This window comes from Pempheris klunzingeri, chromosome 3, assembly GCF_042242105.1.
Source record: "Pempheris klunzingeri isolate RE-2024b chromosome 3, fPemKlu1.hap1, whole genome shotgun sequence".
Classification (NCBI taxonomy): domain Eukaryota; kingdom Metazoa; phylum Chordata; class Actinopteri; order Acropomatiformes; family Pempheridae; genus Pempheris; species Pempheris klunzingeri.
Genome location: NC_092014.1, coordinates 11803116 through 11823819, shown reverse-complemented (window position 1 = coordinate 11823819; position 20704 = coordinate 11803116). Strand labels below are relative to the sequence as shown.

The 20704-nt window shown below is 39.8% G+C and overlaps 3 protein-coding genes across 3 annotated transcripts; 1 reads left to right on the top strand and 2 right to left on the bottom strand.

The window, feature by feature from the left end:
• Positions 1 to 571: 571 nt before the first annotated feature.
• On the top strand, positions 572 to 5508 carry LOC139198711 (N-acyl-aromatic-L-amino acid amidohydrolase (carboxylate-forming) B-like). The gene is made up of 7 exons (XM_070827636.1): positions 572 to 733; positions 3247 to 3473; positions 3649 to 3841; positions 3998 to 4091; positions 4193 to 4300; positions 4581 to 4693; positions 4983 to 5508. Exons 2-7 carry the CDS (start codon positions 3247 to 3249, stop codon positions 5175 to 5177), a joined length of 930 nt encoding a protein of 309 aa, XP_070683737.1. The 5' UTR covers positions 572 to 733; the 3' UTR covers positions 5178 to 5508.
• A 681-nt stretch (positions 5509 to 6189) lies between these two features.
• On the bottom strand, positions 6190 to 12072 carry cldnd1b (claudin domain containing 1b). Its single transcript, XM_070856566.1, has 5 exons — positions 11955 to 12072; positions 11081 to 11644; positions 9971 to 10078; positions 9472 to 9609; positions 6190 to 7502 (listed from the first exon to the last, which is right to left on the bottom strand). Exons 2-5 carry the CDS (start codon positions 11364 to 11366, stop codon positions 7282 to 7284), a joined length of 753 nt encoding a protein of 250 aa, XP_070712667.1. The 5' UTR covers positions 11367 to 11644; positions 11955 to 12072; the 3' UTR covers positions 6190 to 7281.
• Positions 12073 to 13257: 1185 nt separating this feature from the next.
• On the bottom strand, positions 13258 to 20540 carry glb1 (galactosidase, beta 1). The gene is made up of 16 exons (XM_070828196.1): positions 20327 to 20540; positions 19477 to 19646; positions 18597 to 18747; positions 17757 to 17817; positions 17562 to 17656; positions 17266 to 17446; positions 17003 to 17061; positions 16801 to 16922; positions 16494 to 16534; positions 15814 to 15926; positions 15657 to 15731; positions 15412 to 15501; positions 15209 to 15322; positions 14939 to 15070; positions 14530 to 14763; positions 13258 to 13986 (listed from the first exon to the last, which is right to left on the bottom strand). The coding sequence occupies exons 1-16, from the start codon at positions 20378 to 20380 to the stop codon at positions 13732 to 13734; spliced, it is 1947 nt and encodes a 648-aa protein (XP_070684297.1). The 5' UTR covers positions 20381 to 20540; the 3' UTR covers positions 13258 to 13731.
• Between the last annotated feature and the right edge of the window lie 164 nt (positions 20541 to 20704).

The following is a 20704-nucleotide window of genomic DNA, read 5'->3' as shown; positions in this document are numbered from 1 at the left end:
TGAAAACGTGGAACTCATATGACCCCTGAGACAAGGGGTCACATGTAGACTGTATTGTTTTATAAGGTTACAAGGAAAAAGCCCGAAATCATGAAAGTAAAAGAAAGTATTTAATAATAAAAGTATTAAACTCGTATTAAACTCATTTAACTCGTCGTTCAGCTTAGCTTGTTAACCGAAGACAGGTTTTAACAACAAACCCTGGTTTTCTGAGCCACCTGTATGAAACACCCCTCAGCTGCCGTGAATCAGTCTTCTCTATCAGAATCTATTACTTCTATTATATCTATTACTTGGCCTCAGTGAAGCAGCTGAAAACAGCATGTTGTCTTGTTGTTGTTGTTGTTGTTCTTGTTATTGTGGCACCTTAAAAGTTGCACCACAGTCCACAGAGCACTTGCTGTCACCTTCTGGAGAAAACAAGCTCCTGTTGCATCATAAAACTCCCTGAAATTTGAGCTGAAGAATATAAAGAAGGCTGCAACTACAAGGAAGGGGAAGGCTGGTTCAAAAACAGACTATAACTGCATGTGGCCTGATTCATGCTTGACTTTGCATTCAGTCATCTGGGCATGTGAATGGTTAACATCTCTAACTAGTAAGCAGTTTGTGCAGTGCCTGCATTGCTGCCAGGATATTAGATACTGCATTAGTGTCCCAATAGGACTTCCCTCTAAGTTCAAAGGTTGCTGTAGTTCACTGAAGTTTGTCACGGCTGAAGTTTGAAAGAAAGGTAAGACATGTAAACACTGCTTCTTCCTTATATTTTATGCTTAATTACATTGCATTATACATTAATTTGCAGTTTTTCCTGTCTGTGCTTATCATGTTATTTGAACTGTACTTTGGTCTTGTGCAAGACGTGAACAAACAGTGTACTGGAGTCAGCCGGTTGTGAAAAATACCCTATAAATACCTTGTTTTCAAAATTGCTTTCACGGTCATTCACAGTGCTTTGTATTTTTGTTACTTTAAGGGTGTATTCAGCTCCATTAAGGCAGCCTCCTATGTCTGAGACTGTCTCACTTTGAAACTCTGAACCACTTATATGTTTCTTCTCCCCAAATGTGCCAGTTTTGCATGACTTTTCGATGAGGATATAGAAATGAGTTTCTCTTTAGGAGCCTTTTTGTTGTACTGCTGATATCTATTATACATGTAAGTATTAAATGTTCATTTTCTGCATATAAATGGGAGGGTTAAAATGAAATGTTGCCACTGATTCAATAAAAACAGTGCTGAGTTTATTACTTTCTATTGCTGATGTTGTAAAATGCAGCTCCAAATGTTTATTTGGCATCATATGCCAGTGGGGCAGAGGCAAAATGACTGAAGTCTACTGGCAGTGAAGTTTTATTTGTAATTGTGGTAATACATGTCTCAATAGAGATTTGTCAATCACTCACACAACATCCCTGCATATTTTTGGAGCTACAATGCATGCACTAAATGTTAGATAATCGTGTTTATTATAAGGAAGAAAAGAAATTTCTGTGAAAAGTGGAAGATGCAAATTATGTATAAAATCCTTTAATTAAAGGTGTATAAAGGAAGTTTTAGACAATGCTTAAATTGGGACAGTGACCTAGTTTCCTTCTTAAGTTGGAGCCTCTAAGTGCAGATGTGTGATCCCTTGTGGTTTTTAGTGTTGACCTTGGAGGGGTGAGGGTGTTAAGGAGGAGGATCTAAGGGGCCCTTTCACGATGTCAACAACTTCAAGATGTGGCAGCCAGACCACTGATTAAAACTATGAAAACAGACCATTTAATTCTGACTTGTTTACTGGTTTCCCTTTAAACACAGAATTTAAGATTATTTTTATAACTTTCAAACCCCCTAGTTTACTTTTGTCCTATATTTTGGAATTTCTTTTACTGCAATAGTCTTGGGGAAAGAAGAAACAAGGGCATTGATATGATACGAGCTGGAAAAAAACATATTAACTTGGTTATTCTGTTGAACTTTAAGTGATCTTGTCTAAGCACAAACAGTGCTTAAAATCAGTTAAAGCAGCTTGATGATTTCCTACTTTCCTACTTTCACAGGATGCATCAATTTGCCAAAATAAATAAGAACTTCTTAGGCTCCGCTATGATTAGTTGTAATCTAATGATTGGCCAAATCCAGAAAAGGACACATGATATAAAGTATGTTTGGCCTGTTTTTGGTGATTCCTTCTCCTGATGATCAGTTTACTGTCACCTTACCTCAGGTATTCTTTTAAAGTAAAGCAATATCAAATTAACTTTCATGATAATAACAGATCTGGAGAAATGTACAACAACAAGAACAAGAACAACATAGAGAGTAGTTAATATAGAAAATATTTAAATGTTTGTACCTTGTTTGCAATCGATTTTCCAATTTCCCCCAAATATGAGAAATGATTTATGCATATTTGATCACATCAGAAATATCAAATCTAGTCAAATGAATTATGTTCACAATTGAATTATAAACTGAATACAACCACAGTTTTGACAAATAATAACATTAAAGATTCCAAAATGATTTAGAACATTACTGAGAGAAATATCTGGGCACTGAAGTGAGTTTAATGTTTTTTCTACATGACTGTAGCGCACTAACTGTAGGAGGAAGGTTGTGCATTAGTCTTGCAAGCAGCTGCTTGATTCTCGTTTTATTAATTTGGAGATAATCCGAGTCATAAATAGCCATACAACCCTGGAAGTGGTTCACTGAAAATGGCACTAGTGCTTTGCAGGAAAGTTGCAGAGGAACAGCTGTGACGAGGAGGAAAAAAAACATCATTATGCAGCAGTTTTTAGAGTAGGTGTTGGGGGGATTCTTTGTGTTCTCAGTCGTGCATGTTTGTGCATGTACCACCACAAGCTAAAAAATGTGAAATAGTTGAGCTACACCACATCTACTGAAATGTCCTTCCTATCAGCAAAAGGAAGGACAGTTCAATAAATTGATGACTATAGTTTCAAAACTGCCTGCATACCATATTTATTTACAGGTAAACAGCGAGTCTCCTTTGACTTAGACTGGATCAGTAACTTATTAAATCAAATAACTCACTGACTCACTTCACCATTCCATCAAAGTCACTCTCGTCTATCTGGTTTATGTTCAACACGTCTTCATGTTAAACAGGCTTTTGCAGACTTCAGGAATGCTTAGCTTAAGACTTGGTGGCTTGCTTAGACATCAGACAGAGGAATAAATAAGTAAGACAGGACAAAACTTCTCAAACACCAACTTTTTTTCCCCTGCCAACAGATGGACCAGGGCTCTTTCCCACCACTCATCCGTGTTGCCATTTGTGGTGGCACTCACGGAAATGAGATGTCAGGGGTGTACATGGTGAGAGAAATGCAGAGGCAGAAGCTCGATCAGGCCGGATCTGTTTCTATAACTGCGGTCTTATCAAATCCGCGGGCTGTGGATGCTTGCAGAAGATACATAGACAGAGATCTCAATCGCTGTTTCACAGACGCCCTTCTGAGGTAAGTCGAAAGAGATGTTGCGTCAAAACCTTAAAGTCGATAGTTGAAAAGGTTTTGGCCAAGAAGTTGTTCATTTGAAAACCAGAAAAGACCAACAAAGCTGCTTTGTAATGGTAAAACTGATGGCAGCTAGGAAAAAAGTATGCATGTATAAGAAAACTCTTCTGGCTTACAGCACCCCCATAACAGACTCCACACCCTATGAGCTGATCCGAGCCAGAGAGCTGAACACTCAGCTTGGGCCCAAAGGGAGCCCAGAGGCTGTAGATATACTCTGCGATCTCCACAACACCACTGCCAACATGGGTCTGTGCCTCATCTTTTACTCCTTAGACTGGATCAGCTTGCACATTTACAAATACATACAGGTACGAGCTTCATGGAGTAATCCAGAAAAATATTTTCAGGGATACAATTTGACCTCATGATGTACAGCTCTCTGAATTTGACTTACATAGACTTTCAAGTCAATAAAAATCTGAATTACATGAACTGAAGCAGGTAAATAATCGACTGGTTTTCAGAGCAAGATGACTTCTGAGCCTGTGAGAGCAATCCAGCTGGATATACCCCTTTCTGAGGCTTATTCCCTTGAGTCAGTGGGCAAACATGGCTTCGGTAAGTGTGTGTATCTCTCTGTCTGTGTAAAGGGGAAGAGTTTTCCTCTGAATAGCTGAACTGATTAAAGTTCAAGATGTTGTTTCTCTTGTTCTCTGCAGCCATAGAGGTCGGTCCTCAACCCAACGGTGTGCTCAGAGCCGATATCTTTAACATAGTGAAAGAGGCAGTGGATCTCACAATAGAGTGGATTCAGGGATTCAACTCCGGTAAGAAACATGGAAATTAAAGGGACAGATCACCACAAATAACACAAAAACAACCAAAACACAGTAGCGCCGGTTTTGAGACATCTGCCTCTGAGATTTCTGTCTTTACCTCACTACAATGGAGAGGCAAGCACAGAACCAGTACGCAGATATCTCAAGCTGGCCACATTAAACCACAACTGGAAAGACACCACTAAGGATAACCTTTGGATTGACCTCAGTACCTCTGGTGCTGAGCCGCCTCACGTACTTACCACTCACACTGTCCTTTTGTCAACAGGAAATACTTTTGAAGGCGGAGAAGTGGAAGCGTACACTTTGGTGAAGAGCGTAGACTACCCAAGAGATCCTTCCACCAATGAGATGACTGCTGCGATACACCCCCAGCTGCAGGTACAGGACAATATATGTCAGTGTTGTATTTAAAACTTGTCTCCAGTGCCCCCATGTGCCTCTCCCCCCAAAAAACAAACAATGATTGCAGGTTTAACTCTCACCAACAAGTCTATTTCACAAAATGTTGCATTATTCCTTTAAACAACGCAACTTATGGTAATTTCTTTTGATAATTTGTATTTACATGAGTGAATCCCTAAAGCAAGGAACCTAAATATGCCATATTTGCATTCAAATGGTGCCCTGCTGCATCATGACTCACCTATTAGCGTTTCTCTTTCCCCAGGACAAAGACTTCCAGCTTCTCCAACTGGGCGACCCCGTATTCCTGTCTTTTTCTGGGGAGACTGTGAAGCACGAAGGAGAAGAACTCTACCCTTTCTTTGTAAATGAATGCGCCTACTATGAGAAGAAGATTGCTTTTCATTTAGCAAGGAAGATCACTTTGACCTTCCCATCCATAAGTGTGAAGAAAGACTGAGAGCAGAGACAGAATGAGACGTTATAATCAGAGAAAAATGTGTACACTACACTTCTAATCATGTTTTTAATCATCTTAAAATCAACAAATGCACAAATATAAGGTAATGATGATAAATATTCTACAGGTACCAGACTAAGTAACACGATTACCTCCTCATACTGTATGAAAAACGAATACAACAGCTCTACAACAGTACTACCTCTGTGAGGCGTAAAAAGAGAGACCAGAGTTGTTGTACTTTACTTTATTGCACTGGTGCAGACGTGTGTATTAACTAGACTAGGGCAACGATCTTTTTTGCACTTTGGTAAAACATGTTTGAATAAATGGAAACATTAATCACTTTGAACTGTTAGCTGGTCCGTCTTGACTTGATTTATGAGGTGGGAAGATTTTACAAAAATTAAATTCCAGTGGATCGCTAAAAATGTGTCAGTCAAAGGTATGAAAGGCCCTGGAGCAGGATAAAAAGGTGTCTTAAAAACCTTTACTTTGTCAAGCATATTGAGAGTTTTTATTAAAATAGCTTCCCATTGTCTTACTTGAATACTAACATCAGCATGCCAACATACACCCACAATGACGACAGTTAGCATGCTGACGTTTAGCAGCTTAAACATTTACCACATTCACCAGCTTACCATAGCATGTTAGCATGCTAACATTTGCTAATTAGCACTAAACAAAAAGTACAGCTGCAGCTGATGTCAATAAACCAAAGTATTGCATTGCTATCCCCAACGACATGTTGCTAATGGAACTCATCTATTGCAAAGTATTGCACAAAAACAACTACAGACATATGCAAATGTCAAGTTTATTATTACAGAAACAGGTACAGCGTGCATCAGAATACATAAAAACACATACAAAAGCTAGAGGATACACATCAGACGAGTAACAAAACATTGTGACACAAAAACATCACAATCTGTATTCTGGTGCTAAGAAATGAGCATGTCTGGAACTTGACAGACAAGAACAAATTCATTGACTTTCAACACAAAAATCAAGTGTGAGGATGTAAATTTATTAGGATTTTCACTTTCAAACAATTTCATTTTCAAAATACCAGTCTGTCTTGGTATTAACAACAAACATTTTAAAAGCTTTAATATATGCAAAATGTGTATTTGGCTGGCAAACCAGTCAGTTAGGTAATTGATGAAACTGAGCTCTACAGGGACAGAGATTTAGAAAACATTTCAAGTATCTTAAAACTGTGAAATGTCACTATAACGAATGTAAAATGGCAGTAGTATAATTTAGGGCTGAAACATTAGAATTTAAATGTTACAAAGAGGTCATAGGTTTGCTCGAGTGGCATCATATCAATTCAGTTCTTAAATTAACAGCGTTAATAAATATTAGATCTATAAACACGGGAGACAATGAGTGGTTACATTTTTAGTGAGTGACATTTGGTGACATTTCGTCAACATTTACCACAGACTGAAATCAACAATTACCACAGGTGACAGAAATGTCAGCTTCAAAGGCATGCACAGCAAAGGCTCGATATTTAAGATCATACAAAAATAAAACTGAACATAAAGCACTGAAAATAAAAAGGCTTGAGAAATATTTTTCATGCACTACTAGAGAAGGGTACCCTGACTTAGATGACAGCAGGTCTGAAATCTGTGCACGTTAATAACCTATAACTGATTTAAGGACACTGGCAACTGAAAAGAAGGCATTTTAAGACTGCACACCAACACAATTAACACCAGAAATAACAAGTCATCCATAATATCTGGGCATTAAAATATGTAAAAAACATGCTTTGGGTAAGATACAGGTTAGAAATGCTACAAAAAAAAAAAAAAAAGGTGAAGTAGCACAACTTAAAGGCATTAAACTCCTATTTATGAGCACTTATGATGATTAGCTGCAAACTAGTTTAGTTTATTATTCCTGCATTTAGGTCTGTGATATCATGTCATTTTTTTCTATTTAAAAGATTTGCTACAAAGCAAGTGAGGAGTTATGACCCGTACAGTCACTTCGTTCAATTTCCATTCTTTCTAAAAGTCACTTAGAAAGTCAAGTCTTCAGACCAGTGGGCAGTTTTGAGGTGAGCCGCAGTAGTAGCCTCTCTTCAGGCTACTCTGTAAGCGGTCATGCGGGTGTAGTTTTTGCGGTGACTCCTGGCTGCCCACAGGAACAAAGCAGCTGCCATCATCTGCAGAGGGAAGGAGATGAGGGCGAGGTAGAGGGACCAGCCCAGCGAGCCCTCCACCCCATCTGGAGGTGGAGAGGACTGGTGGAGCAAATCCACCCCGGCCAGGAAACAACAGACGGTGCCCAGAGAGCACAGACCTGATGAGAAGAGGAGAGACTTTAAAGATGACCACCACATAATAAAGAAAGTTTGAAGCCCTGCATTCTCATTGTGAAGTCAGACAGAAACTGTGTGAATTTATGGCTGAAGCCATAAGCTGTACCAGAAGCTGGATGCTGACTCCATTAGCGCTGAACTCTTCACTTAAAATACACATTTATTTAGTATTTACCACATCAGGATTTTGTCACGGGACATCTAACTCACATAAACACACATCAATGCCTGTGTGTTTAATTGGTGAGAAAATTGTTCATTAGACCATAATCTGATAGCTAAATTGATAACAACACAAGTTGATTGAGGATCTGTCTGATTAAGCTCACCTTGTGACAACGACTGATCAGTTAAATTATACGCTTGCTAATCGGTAATGAATCAAAGCAAATGAAAACTTTCTAAAGATTATATGTGACCGTGACGTCACGGGAAAGTGAAAGCAGACGGTTAACTCACCTCACAGGCAGCCCTGACGCGCCAGCGATAGTTATGAGTTTGCTAATCGCCAGCTGGACATGTGTTAAAAACTAAAGTCATCTGCGGCTTATGACGTGCGCACAAACACCCACAGCAATTATTTCCTATGTAGGCTCAAGCACCAGCGTCATCATTGTCAGTGAATCAGGAGGCTCCATTGTCATGTTCCGCAGCATCAACACGGTTCATCCCTCCTGAACATCCTAAAAATGTAACACCCTTGCTCCCCCAAGTTGGCTCATGCCAGCCTGTTACTGTCGTCAGTCGACACGTGTTAAATGGTGCAGCAGTATGTGATGTGGCACCGCTCTGCTGCACTTTAACCTACCGAGTCTGCGGCGAGTTAAAGTTAGTGTTAAGATAGATAATCAACAGCCAGAGATGTATTTTAATGTAAGTAGATCTTTTTCAATTGCTGCCATTTTAACGAGGAGCACAGCAGCAGCTCTGCCTGTCTGCTCCTCCTCAAATCATACGGTGGCCGAGTCACCTTGTAAGAAGGGATATTATAGACGGAAGACTCGCTCAATATCAGTCATGCTGGTTGCCACAGTACTTACTGCCCTCATTGTTCAAAACGTTTTTTTTCTTTTTTTTTAATCTTAAAAACAAATTACATGAACACACACTTCTCCCTCCGGGTCATGTGCCTCTGCTTTAGATGCTGGAATAAATTAGTTCCTGCTTTCAGTCGTCACAGACTTCACACAAACTTTACCGCAGACTGTGGTCTGCTTGAGGTCGGACACTGTAAAACCAAACCACTTCCAAGTGCCTTTTTGGGAACAAACTCCTCATTTTTATTAGCTCCTGCTGCCATGTTGATATTTTCTCTCTCTCTCTCTGGAGTAACTCTCACGTTACTGTGAAATAAGGGAGCTCAAGGAAGAGATTTTCACTTTTTAACATCATCCTAAACAATACATTCAAACTAATTGATGAAAATCAATCAATCCTTGAGCTTCAAGTGTTTTTTTTTCTCTTATTGTCATTTTCTTGTGTTTGTTTTTGGGAGTAGATAACCCTGATTCATACTCCAAGATAGTAGCACACCATAACACTTGCCATCCACCATAAAACCGAAAAAAGAAGACGATGAAGAACTGTGATGAGTAGCTGTCCGACTTGTCATTTGCATCTGTGACACTCTGTGTCCTTATTCGGTTTTGTTTACTTAAATAGAGATTAAACATGACAATTAACTTTAGCCTTTGTTGCTATTTGATAACCACAAACAAAAGAATTTTAATTAAGTAGATTTCTGAACCACATGCTTGAACGGACAAGCGAAAAAAACACAAACAAACAAATAAATATATAATTAAACCCTGCCACATTGTGTTTTCTTGTTAATATGCTATTGCCAAGATGATGGTGAACATTAAACTTAAATCCTTAAAAAAAAAAAAAAGCCCATGACTAATTTCTTTCTGTGGTCCTCGGCTGAAATGGGGCAAAACTGTCTCTCACCTGCGAGTAGATGGAGCACTCCTACACCCAAGGTGGGGGTGAAGCTGCGGCACAGGCAGGCGCAGACCCCAACAAGGCCGCTGAGGAACACCAAAGCCAGAGACACCAGGGGCAGGAGAAACTGGCTCCTCCACAAGTCTGCACAGAGAGAGAGAGAGAGAGCATTAACGAAAAAGAACCTCTTAAAACCTACGCACAAAAATATTATCCAGTGTTCAAAGATGGCAGGAGCATATTAAGACATTGGAGTGAAACATTTCACAATAGTCACAGTTTGAGGTGAAAATTATTAAATTAAATTTTAGACACGTTTAGCAAATTTGGGGCTTGATGCCTAAAATTCCTTTTCCGACATGTATACAGCAGAGTGAAAGTTCACAAACTGTGGCAGTGGCCTTCAAGTCTGGTGCAACTGGATTTAAGTGGAAACAGGATCAACAGAAAACTTAAACACAACATCATGCCACCTACAACGCGGAGGGGACCGGGGTAGACTCACATGTCCTCAGCAGATCTTCCTCACTGTTGGGGTTTCCTGGGTTTTTGTTCTTTGGACTAAACTGCTGAGGAAGAGTGAAGCTCACACACTGCGTCTCCATTTTGGGATCTAAAGTCAGAATCAGAGAGCATAAATTCAACTGAGCAGTCATTATTTGATAATACATAAAATGTGATGTAGATTTGGGCAGCAGAAAGACAACAGAAATTTATTTTGCAATATTGTTTATGTGAAGGTATAAGTGGTTCATTGTAGGGATGCAATGATTCACCTTTGTCGGTACGAATTCCATAATTAATTATTATATTATTAATTAATTGACTGCTCATCTGACACCAACATATAATCAGTATAAAGATAATATTACACACCAGAGATGCTTTGGCATCAAAAACTAAGCCAGTGGCCGTGACAGATTATGACAGATTAAACATTGAAGTTTATAATGACAAAGATAATTTAATGTGTATTTAATGTGGGTCACATCTGGCTGATACCTTAATAAGGTCTACAGCACATCTGTACTCACAGTATTTTTTGCATTCATGCCACTAAGTGCCTTGGATTAATGGATTAGCAGAGAATATACATTCACATATGGTTATTTTCTGAGGAGCTTGTCAACTGAATTCCCATGGCAATTATGAAATCACAATGTATACATATCAGCATTTCAACTTAAAATGTCACATACTGTGATAGAAGATTTTATCTACATCGCTCATCCCTTTGGTGATGTAACCAATAACCATGATGCCCCAGTATTGCTTTTTGTTCTTCGTTGTTTTAAATGACCATATTCTGTACCTGCTTCAATCTAGTGTTTCACCTAAACGCAGTACGTTTTTATTGCTTCCACAGTTTATGAAATAGAAAATTCTTCTTAATGTTTAAATTAAATTTTTCCTGTAATACAACCAGGCATATTTGGTGATTTGAAAGCCAGTGATCTTAACTGCAACGTCACATACACTTATGCTGCAGACATGTGCAGCTGCTTGCCTGCATAACATTAGCTCACGGTAGGAGATTTACTTGATGATGTGGGTTTAAAACTGTGAACTTAATTGAATGGAGAGGCACAGTGACACCTGTAGAGATGCAACATACCTGGCTCTTTGAACCAGTGTGTCCGGCTGGGCACCAGGATGCACCTCCACCACAGTCCCAGGGTGCCGTTCAGGCGGAACAAGGTGTCGCTGTAGATCTTCTCATCAAACTCTCCATTGATGAACTCCTCTCTGAGCTCGGAGGCGTTGCTCCCCCCATGTTTGACTGGTGGACTGCTGTACTGGTACCAGTGCTGGGTTCCCACAGCCACAGAGAGGTACACTGTGGCCAGCAGGCTCAGCACCGAGCCGATGACCAGAGCTGTGGCATAGCGGTTGTCTACCATGGTGTAGATGAAGACAGCTCGTTTTGAGCCCGGGTTTACAAGGAGAAACTGCTCTCTGATATAAAATATATATGCAGTTTGGTTTTCACTGTGAGGTGAAGCCTTCGTTGTGTGGTTAAAAATGATATTTCCGTTTAGTGTTAAGGCACCCCGGCATGTCTCTTAAGTACTGCCAGGTAGTATGACAGTGTGAGAGTAGCACAACATTGTACTCTATTCAGTCATGTTGCTACTGTGCTGCATTTTGAGCAACATCCCAAACACAGAGGCGTCACAACCTGCAGAAGGACCAAAGACACACACAGGTTAATGTTTAGCTAAGCGTGTTTAAGTGTATTACAGCCTTTTATCTAGTAACTAAACGTAACCGATAAACTACAAATGACAACAGTAAAGGTGTTTTTAGCCACTGAGGTATGTTTGAACTAGCTAACAGATTCAAACAGAGAATAACAACGGAAGAAGCTTCCTCGGGTGAGCATCTCATTGGCTAGTGCTAATGCTAATCAGTTAGCTACATCAGGAGTATCGAGACGTTTAACTGACAACTAAAACTTAAAAATTTCAATCACAAGGTTTTTTTTTTACCTCGTCGCTGGACAAAACCAAATATTAGCGTTATTTCTCCTGCTCGTTAAATTTACAAGGGGCCTCCGCCCTCTTCTTCTACGTTACTAAGTTTTCTTCTTCGTCTTCTTTTATTCTTTTTCTGCTTCTTCGTCTTCTTCTTTGAGTTTTAATGGTGGCTGGATGACTAGCTCATATGCGCATTATCACCACCTACTGCACTGGAGTTAAAACAGTAGATTACATGGAAAAAAAACCAACAATCTAAATTCTCTGTATTATTTCTTTCTTTAAGTAATTAATTAGAAGATTGAGAACGTTTCATTATGTCCTTCCTAGCAGATTACCAAATGTAATTTTGTGTTTCTCAGCATTTAGTTGCCTCCTGATATGAATTAATCATACCTTTTGCAATCGATCAGTACATGTTTGACACCGTTAGATTTCTTAGTGTGTCCAAAATCCGATGGAGTGTTTTTAATCAAAACTATGTGTCCTGTTCAACGACAGCATGTTTGTGAATGCTGGAAAAATGTCGCTCTGTGTCCCACTATTCCTGTGTTTGGTGTCTTTCAAATAAACCTTTATGATGTTAGGAAGGCTTCTTATTTTTTATTTTTAACTGGTTCGGTAGGGTGAGACAATAACAGTTTGCCCCTCTGAGAGCACCCACAAATGTATTTTTCAACTGTAAAATGCTCTACACAGTACCTTTTCTTGGTCACAGTTGTTTAAAAGAACATGTTTTAGGCACTCTCATCAAAACGTCTAGGCAAAAAATATCAGTCTCGGTCTCTGTTATGAAGTTTTTCAGAGGCCTGAATGTTAAAATGTGATGCTGCCATCTACTGTCAATGGAAACATTTGATTTAAAAGCTGATATTCACAGGTCTAATGATATGGACAATAGAGAAACTCCTTAATTATTGTCTTCTGCCTCATTATCTCTGTTTTCTATCAATTCTAGCTGATAATTTTCTGCACAAACTGCAAACCAATTTCCTTCTGGATCAATAACGCTGATTAAGTCACATCAACAACAATTAATGAAATGTTTATCTTCCAGTGAAAGTACTAATAGAGACCACATGTGGGTATTACCGTACACACACCACCAAAATTCTTGTGACTTTATTTAAATTAAATAGAGATTAACATTTCTTCTATGTTCTCCATCTTCACTACAGCTAATGAAGCACAGCTCTATCAAGACAAATATTTCTATCCATCTCCTGGAGATACATGCAGACGTCTGACTAGCATTACGTGACACAGTAAGGAAGAGGATCACAACAGTATTATCAAATCATATCTTTATTTTTTGGTTTAAAATGTGTGTCCTTTACAAGCATTCAACTAAATCAGACAAGTGTGCATAAAATAATGTCAAAATATACAACAGCTACAGATCAGCAGTCCCATAATGTATCTGTAATTGTATGATAAAACATGTAGTACTTCCCTGATGTGTTTTTCACAATAAAACATTCGCTGAATTACAGGCTGCCTTCATGTTTTAGCAGTGCTTCAATTGGCAATACTCCCTTTGTGAAGAGGAGAAAAGGCTTTGAATGAAAATGTCCCGCAGAGTCAATGAGGCAGAGTTGATCTGATGCTTGTAATACAGCATTTGGCTAAAAATTGATTTCATCACTTTTCATTAAAACGCATTCAATCATTGATGTCATGTCCCAGATTAACCTTCTTTCACATATCACAGCTTTGTAAAATCACACGCACGTCAAGCTCAGACAAATAGTGCGCGTAGTGCAAAAGGTTTTCTTTTGTTCCCTCCTCATCACATCAAATCGTCTCTACTGAAGAGTCTCCTGTGTTGTTTGTAGTCAGACTGGACTGTAGCGTTCAGGATGGGTGTGGTAGTAAACTCCACAGCACACGGCCCTGAGCTGCAGGGAGCCTGCTCCAGCTCCAGGACAGTCACATTGTTGGGTGCTGCTGTGCTGAGGATGTTGGCAGGGACGAAAAGGGTCACCTGAGGGCCTCGGCTCGGCCAGTAACGTCCCAAGTTGAAGCCATTAATCCAAACTTGCCCCTGGAAAAAAAAAAGAAAAAAGACTAATTATGCATTTCCATGCTAGTGAATATCTTGACAGGACACTCATTTTGCTTTAATTTATTTATTTTTAAATTGTAGTGAATCTGATGTATGGATGTGATGAAGGATGACATGAAGGTGTCTGGCAGAGAACGCAGAGGACAATAAGAGATGGATACAGATAGTCTGCTGTAGCGAGCACTAACGGGAGCAGTGGAAAGAAGAAGGGTTTTTAAGTAGCTAAGTTATTGTTTAGCCTGTAAAATGTCACAAAATAGTGAAAAATGTCAGCAAAAGTACCAAATCTTTACTTTTGACAAGCTGATAATGAATTGAATGATTATTCCGTTATGAAAATTGTCTGCAATTACGTTCCTTTCGATGTCTTCATCCATTAACTACTTACCCTGAGACCCTGAGTCATAAAAAATACTGAACACTGAAATCAATAACAAATGTTCTAACAAATGTTTTTTCCTGTTGCTTCAATTATGTAGTGCTGACTGTCTTTTTTTAAAAAGAGTCAAACGGCTAACATGCCTTCCTCCATTTGGGCAGTTTGATGTAGGTGTCCTGCGGGAGGTCTGGGATGCCGTCAGGAATGATGAAGCTTCCCTCGTAGAAGGCCGGGAGGGAGAGAGCAGCAGGCTGCGGTGGTTCTGTTGGTTTGGTTTCACCAAGAATGCCCTCCCTGACCGCTTCATCGATACTGAGACTGTACATGGTCCAGCCGAGGAGCGTATCTGCCCCCAGAGTCATATTGGACACCAAGCCCTGTGCAGCAAAGAAATATGAAGATATACGCTTAAATATAACATGTAATTTGATTGCGGTGTTTTCAAGCTTGTACAACCTGCAGCCTGCGAAGCAGCAAAGCCTTGTGATAGTTAAGCAGGCACCTGCATGTCAGAGCACACGTAGTAACTTTAAAATGTAGCTGGAAAAAAACCTTAAAGTCGTTGATGTCTTTTCCGTAGTTGATTCGGCCCATATTCTCCACCAGCAGGTCCACCTGACTGCCAGCTTTCCCCGTCACGTTGACAGTTATGGCTTTATTCCTTTCAAGAATCCCCACAGCCACCTTAAGAAGAAATCAGCACGCTTATGTCAGCATACTGTGCTTCCAATTCATACGAGAAATACTCAAGATCTAATTTTTAAGAGATCCACAAGTTGCGTGCGTGAGCCTTCCTGTAATACTCCATAAGAAACAACTCACCCCGTCCACTGACACATACGCTCTGTCATGCACCCCGTTCAGTGGAGATGACAGTGGAGTTGATGTGCTGCAGTCAACGGGCAGCGTCGTCCTGTAGAGCACATAACCAAAGGCCTACAGTAGGAAAGAGATAAGTTTTTAAATAAAAGTTAAAATCAACAGTACGTTTCTACACCATAAACTGGAAAAATATTAAAGTATACCTGGTTGAGTTGAGTGAAAGTCTGAGGAAACATGCTTTTGACTGGGCCAGAGAAAGACAGTTTTTCTAAGGCATCTGATACCGTCTGGAGCTGTGGTGGCAGAGGGTTGTCTTTTAGTAGTTATTCTAGTTTTAAATCAGCTGACAGAAAGACTTTTCTCTGTAAGCTACAATAAGCAATGTGTAATTATTAAATTGTTAAAAACACAGACAGGAGTGCATAGAGAGTGAAAAACAAGTACCTACCTTTTCCATCACTACAGGTCCATATGCATACTTTGGAGTTGTTGGTGGTATCGGTCCCTCTGGTATCTTCCTGTACTGTTGTGAAAAGACACATTATTTCATCCGTTTGACATATTACGCAAAAAATACAGTTGCCGTGATACACTAGGGCTCTTACCATTTTGATCACCTCGCGAATAGCAAAGTACTTCTCTGTGAGGTCTCCTGCCTCTGTGAGCGGGGCATCGTAGTCGTAGCTCGTAGGCTGTGCACCGTATGGTGCGTTGGCACCTGAGGTATCAAGAGGCATTCAGATTTTCTTGTTTTTTTGCAAAAGAATAACGCCAGTGTCTTTAAACCTGGGTCCTATTTTTACATATTTTGGGTTCAAAATGACTGGTACCTTTGGAATTGGTCTAGTGGATCACCTCCACCTGCAAGAATGGGCGCCAACGTGCCGTATTTGCTTTAATGTAATCTTTCGGGACAACGGCTCCTGTCATAGAACTTAGAACTGTTATTTTAAGTGTCAGTATTACAGAAAGGAGTCTGGTGAGCGATTCAACAGCTGCTTCTGGTTAAATGGACAGGATCTTACATGATCTGTCAGTGTGAAAAACAAGCACTTCTAATAGACTTCTGGTGCAACGGCCCCTGAATATGATATTATCACCATTGTAGCTGGTTCTCCCAAACGCTTGTTGGTCATTCTGAACCCAAACTATGTTAAAATAGCATGCAGGTTTAAAAACACTGTCTTCCTTTCAGGTGATGATTTTGGCAACAACAAAGTCCCATGGGGCTGTGAGTCAGCCGAAATGCTAATCTCATCAAACCTGTCTGTCTACATGCACTCACCATTCCAGTACCCAAAGTTTGTTCCACCTATGAACATGTACCTGTGAGGAGAGAAATTAAACTGAAATGTAGGTGCAAATAAAACACAAATTTTAATCAATTTGAATTACAAAGCTGATCTCTTTCTTCAGGAGAATGTATTCGCAGATGTAAATTATGATTTTTGTAGCTAAATAGTTTGTTGACTGGAGAGTCATCCATCGTAACATCTTGTATATGTATCTGGCATTAGCTGATGAGTGAATTCCAGTCTTGTGTTGAATCTGCACGTGTGTTGTGGAACTGTCTCACAAATCTGGACACTCACAGGTTGACGCTGGCTCCCATGGACAGGATCTCATTGAGGGACTTGGCCACTTTGGCTGACGACACGACGGAGTGACGTGACCCCCAGTGGTCGAGCCAGCCAGTGTAATATTCAGAGTTCACCTGTTAATACGGGAAGAAACATCATGAGATAAAAAACGCAGTGTGATTGAAGAGAAAACCATATCGAGGGAAATACCAACCAAAGGTCCGTGAGGTTCAGCGTGCCTCTGTGCATCAAAGGCAGCGGTTACATTTGAACCTAACAGAACACAAAGATAAGACAGGGTATTTGTGCAACTTCCTCATGACTTCTGACTAATCTAAGACGTGACTGAGAAAAACAAGAAGCTGACGTCTCTCTTAGTAATGCATCTAAACTTGGTTTTACATCACATTACTTAAGATACCAACACATAGCTGAACCGTTAAATAATTATCTGTTTTTACAGTTACAATAGCTTACCTGGCCCAAAGTCAACAGTGGCGTAGAGACCTTGTATTGAGCCACACTTGAGGTAGCCGAGCCCAGCTCCATCCGTGGTGAACAGCACCACCTCCTCGCCCAGGTGAGAGCGGAACAGCTTGGACAGGTGACGCATGTAGTTGTAATCGCAGGCGAAATAACTTCCATATTCATTCTCCACCTGCAAAGCAAAGCCATAGCAGGAGGGAGATGTGATTCCAACATCAAATTAAGTGCTGAAACGATACGTAACGCTCACAAACCAGCAAGAGATGAGGCCAGGCCTCCATACTCACCTGTACAGTGATGACAGGACCACCATTCTGGTACAGATAAGGCTTCATCATTGGCAGTAGCTTCCCCATCCACTTGTCTACTGCTGCGACATAGTCTGAAAGACGCATATTATCGCATTGTATGTACTGCAGCATGAAACGGTGACTCCGTGTAACTGTGTTTCATCATTCGTCCTGTTTTTCTTTGATTCTCACCTGGATCTGAAGACCGCAACACAATGTCTTTCTTGTTGAGAAGCCAGGCAGGCAGCCCACCCTGGTTGACAGACATCAAACATCGACAATTTCAGCAGGTTTTAATTTGAACACAAAAAATAACCTCATGTTTAAGATCAATTGAGTTAAAAGATGGCTGTGTAATGTTTCTAGTTTTGAAGAACAATTACAATTGTAGTGCGCTTTAATTTAGGTCAGTAACAACAGACACCAGTAATGACGAGTTCTCACACTGGAATACAAACACCAAAAGACGCGGAAATACATGTAAACCCGCTCCTGCAGCATTACACCATCTATGTGCTCAACCATGGTACAAACACTCATTTCTTCACAGAATTATTGCCAAATACACCACTTTGACAGTACAATATAACAGCAGTATGCATGTTGCCATATTATTACAAAATAAAGTAATAATCGATTCATAATTTTAAAGTTTAATAATACTTTATCATTATTTTATTATACTATTGTCCTATTGTACAATTTATTATTATCATAATTCCTTTGTGGGAGCAGAATAGTTAAAAAGCTGAATGGATGATGTGAGTGCATAATCTTGCTTTTCAAAGAAAGGGTGTAAATGAACTGGTGTAAAAATTGAATAGAAGTGCAACCTTTCCCTATGAAGTGGGTTGAAGGAGAAGTAGCTCTTGTTAATAAAAAGGAGCATTAGTTATATTGTATATCATCCCACACTGACATGGTCCAACAGTAGTCATCTAAATGCTCACTTTAAGGTTTCCAGTATTTCCACACTGTCTCTGATACCATTAAAAACTCAGAATGGGCACATTTACTGACAACCTGACTCACCATGTCCCACTCGGCACATATGTAGGGTCCAGGCCGAAGGATGACCAGCAGGCCGATGTCTTTGGCCAGCTGAAGGAAATACTCCACATCTCTGTCTCCGCTGAAACTGTACTGGCCCGGAGACTCCTCGTGGTAGTTCCAGGGAATGTAACTTCAACGTGAATGAAGTGTCAGTATTATTAACAACACACACAGAAAACTAAAACATATTAATACTATACTGCTGTGATGTCAATAGCAGCTATTGAAGGAGGTCTGGCGGTCTGTATGTGGTCTGATGGTCTGATATTAGAAGTGCAGCTCTGCTGATCACCCATTGAGTCTGGTCTATAAGCTGCTGACAATCACATTCAACTAACAAATATGAAATTAAGCATTTTTAATCCACTGTCTGAGAGAATAAAGATCATGGATTTTCTACATTACAGTTATGGCTGCAACAAATGATTACTTTCAATATTGATTAGCAAATTGGACTCTAAATGATGAAAAATTGTGACATGAAAAATGTCACAATATTTAAAGTCTGTAAAGCATTCCAAACCCCAAAGATATTCACTTTAAAAACCGAGAGGACTGAAAAATATTCATTTATAAGAAGCTGGAGCCAGAGAATTATGGTATTCTGTTCTTAGAAAACTGTTTAAAATGATTAATATATTATGAAAATTGATGCTCTATTGTTGCTCTGATGTGGCTCTAACTACTCAGTCACAGTTCAGCCTTTCTCTAAACGTCTCTGCACCCAACAGAAATGTGAGCAGGTTTTTCTCAGGCAACAAATTCTCTAACCTACATTTAAAACCTCTTTCTTGATTAGTTTTTGAAGTGAAGCCAGGGGGAAAGCATACAGAGAGTGAAACACATGAGGTAAACTTACATCTGGATGGCGTTCAGTCCTGCCATGTACATCTTGAGCAGCCGATCCTTCCAGTAGACTCTGGGGATCCTGCTGTAATGGATGCTTCCTGATATGTAACGAAACTCTTCCCCATCTTTCCGAAAGCAGTCGTTCTTGTAATCCACGCTGAATGAAGGTGGCGCTGCAAGCTGCAGGTTAACACAACATAACAGCTGCATTTACAGCCAAGTCGCTTTGTGCTGAGTTCATCTGTGTAGTTAAAGTTTCATGTTTTTTATGGTGCAGGGCTGATGTCTCAGCTGACTTTAGCATGCTCCATTCAGACATTGTAACCTTGACTGTCTGCTAGAGGGTAACGGATACTTCCTGAGATGTAAATGTAAAAAAGTTACTACTACTGCAATGTAATACTGTACCTACCAATCAACATATTCTAAAATACTTTCTTGTGGAAGGTGTTTAAAAGGCCAATGAGCATTTTAGACCACATAATATACAGATTATATATATATAAATAAAACTAAAATCTATTTGCTTCACTGAACTAACAGTCTGAGCCTAATCTAACCTATCTGTGTTGAATCTGCACATTTCACACACAGCACTGATGCTAACACACCTTTAGCACTATAAAAAGTTTGGATTATTCACATTAAGATTAAGTGTGTGGCGTTGCTCTGTGTATTCAGAGACCTGCCAATCAATCTGAAAGGGAGTTCCAATCTAGGGTTTTGGATTTTGGTGGCAGGTTTTTAATAAACCCGGACATAGCATCAATTTTGTGTTTGTTTATCAATGGAATGAAGCAGCAGGGCTGCAGCTACAGCTCCTTCAGTGTCGATCACAGACTGTACAAAGATTTACTCACTGAGTGTCCAAACAGCAGCAGCAGCAGCACGTTTCCAAATGTGAGCAGAGACATGTTGAGGTGATGATGATGATGATGATGATGATGATGATGAGACTATGCTGTCCGGTTTCACCTGCAGACTTTATTCAATCTGCCTTTTCATGCAGAGTTGTCTCGAAGACAGTCAGACTCAGTATTTACTTCCCTGAGCGAGTCACACTGTCGTGTTTTGAATGAGTTACGGAAGTACAATCACGTGACGGTGTGTGGCTGTGTGAAGGCAGTTTTTAATCGGTAGGTGTCAGTGTTGGATGTCTTATTTACGAGGGTTCGGGTGAAATAAAGAACATATATATATGAAGTAAAACACACACTGTTAAACGGGTTACTAATAAG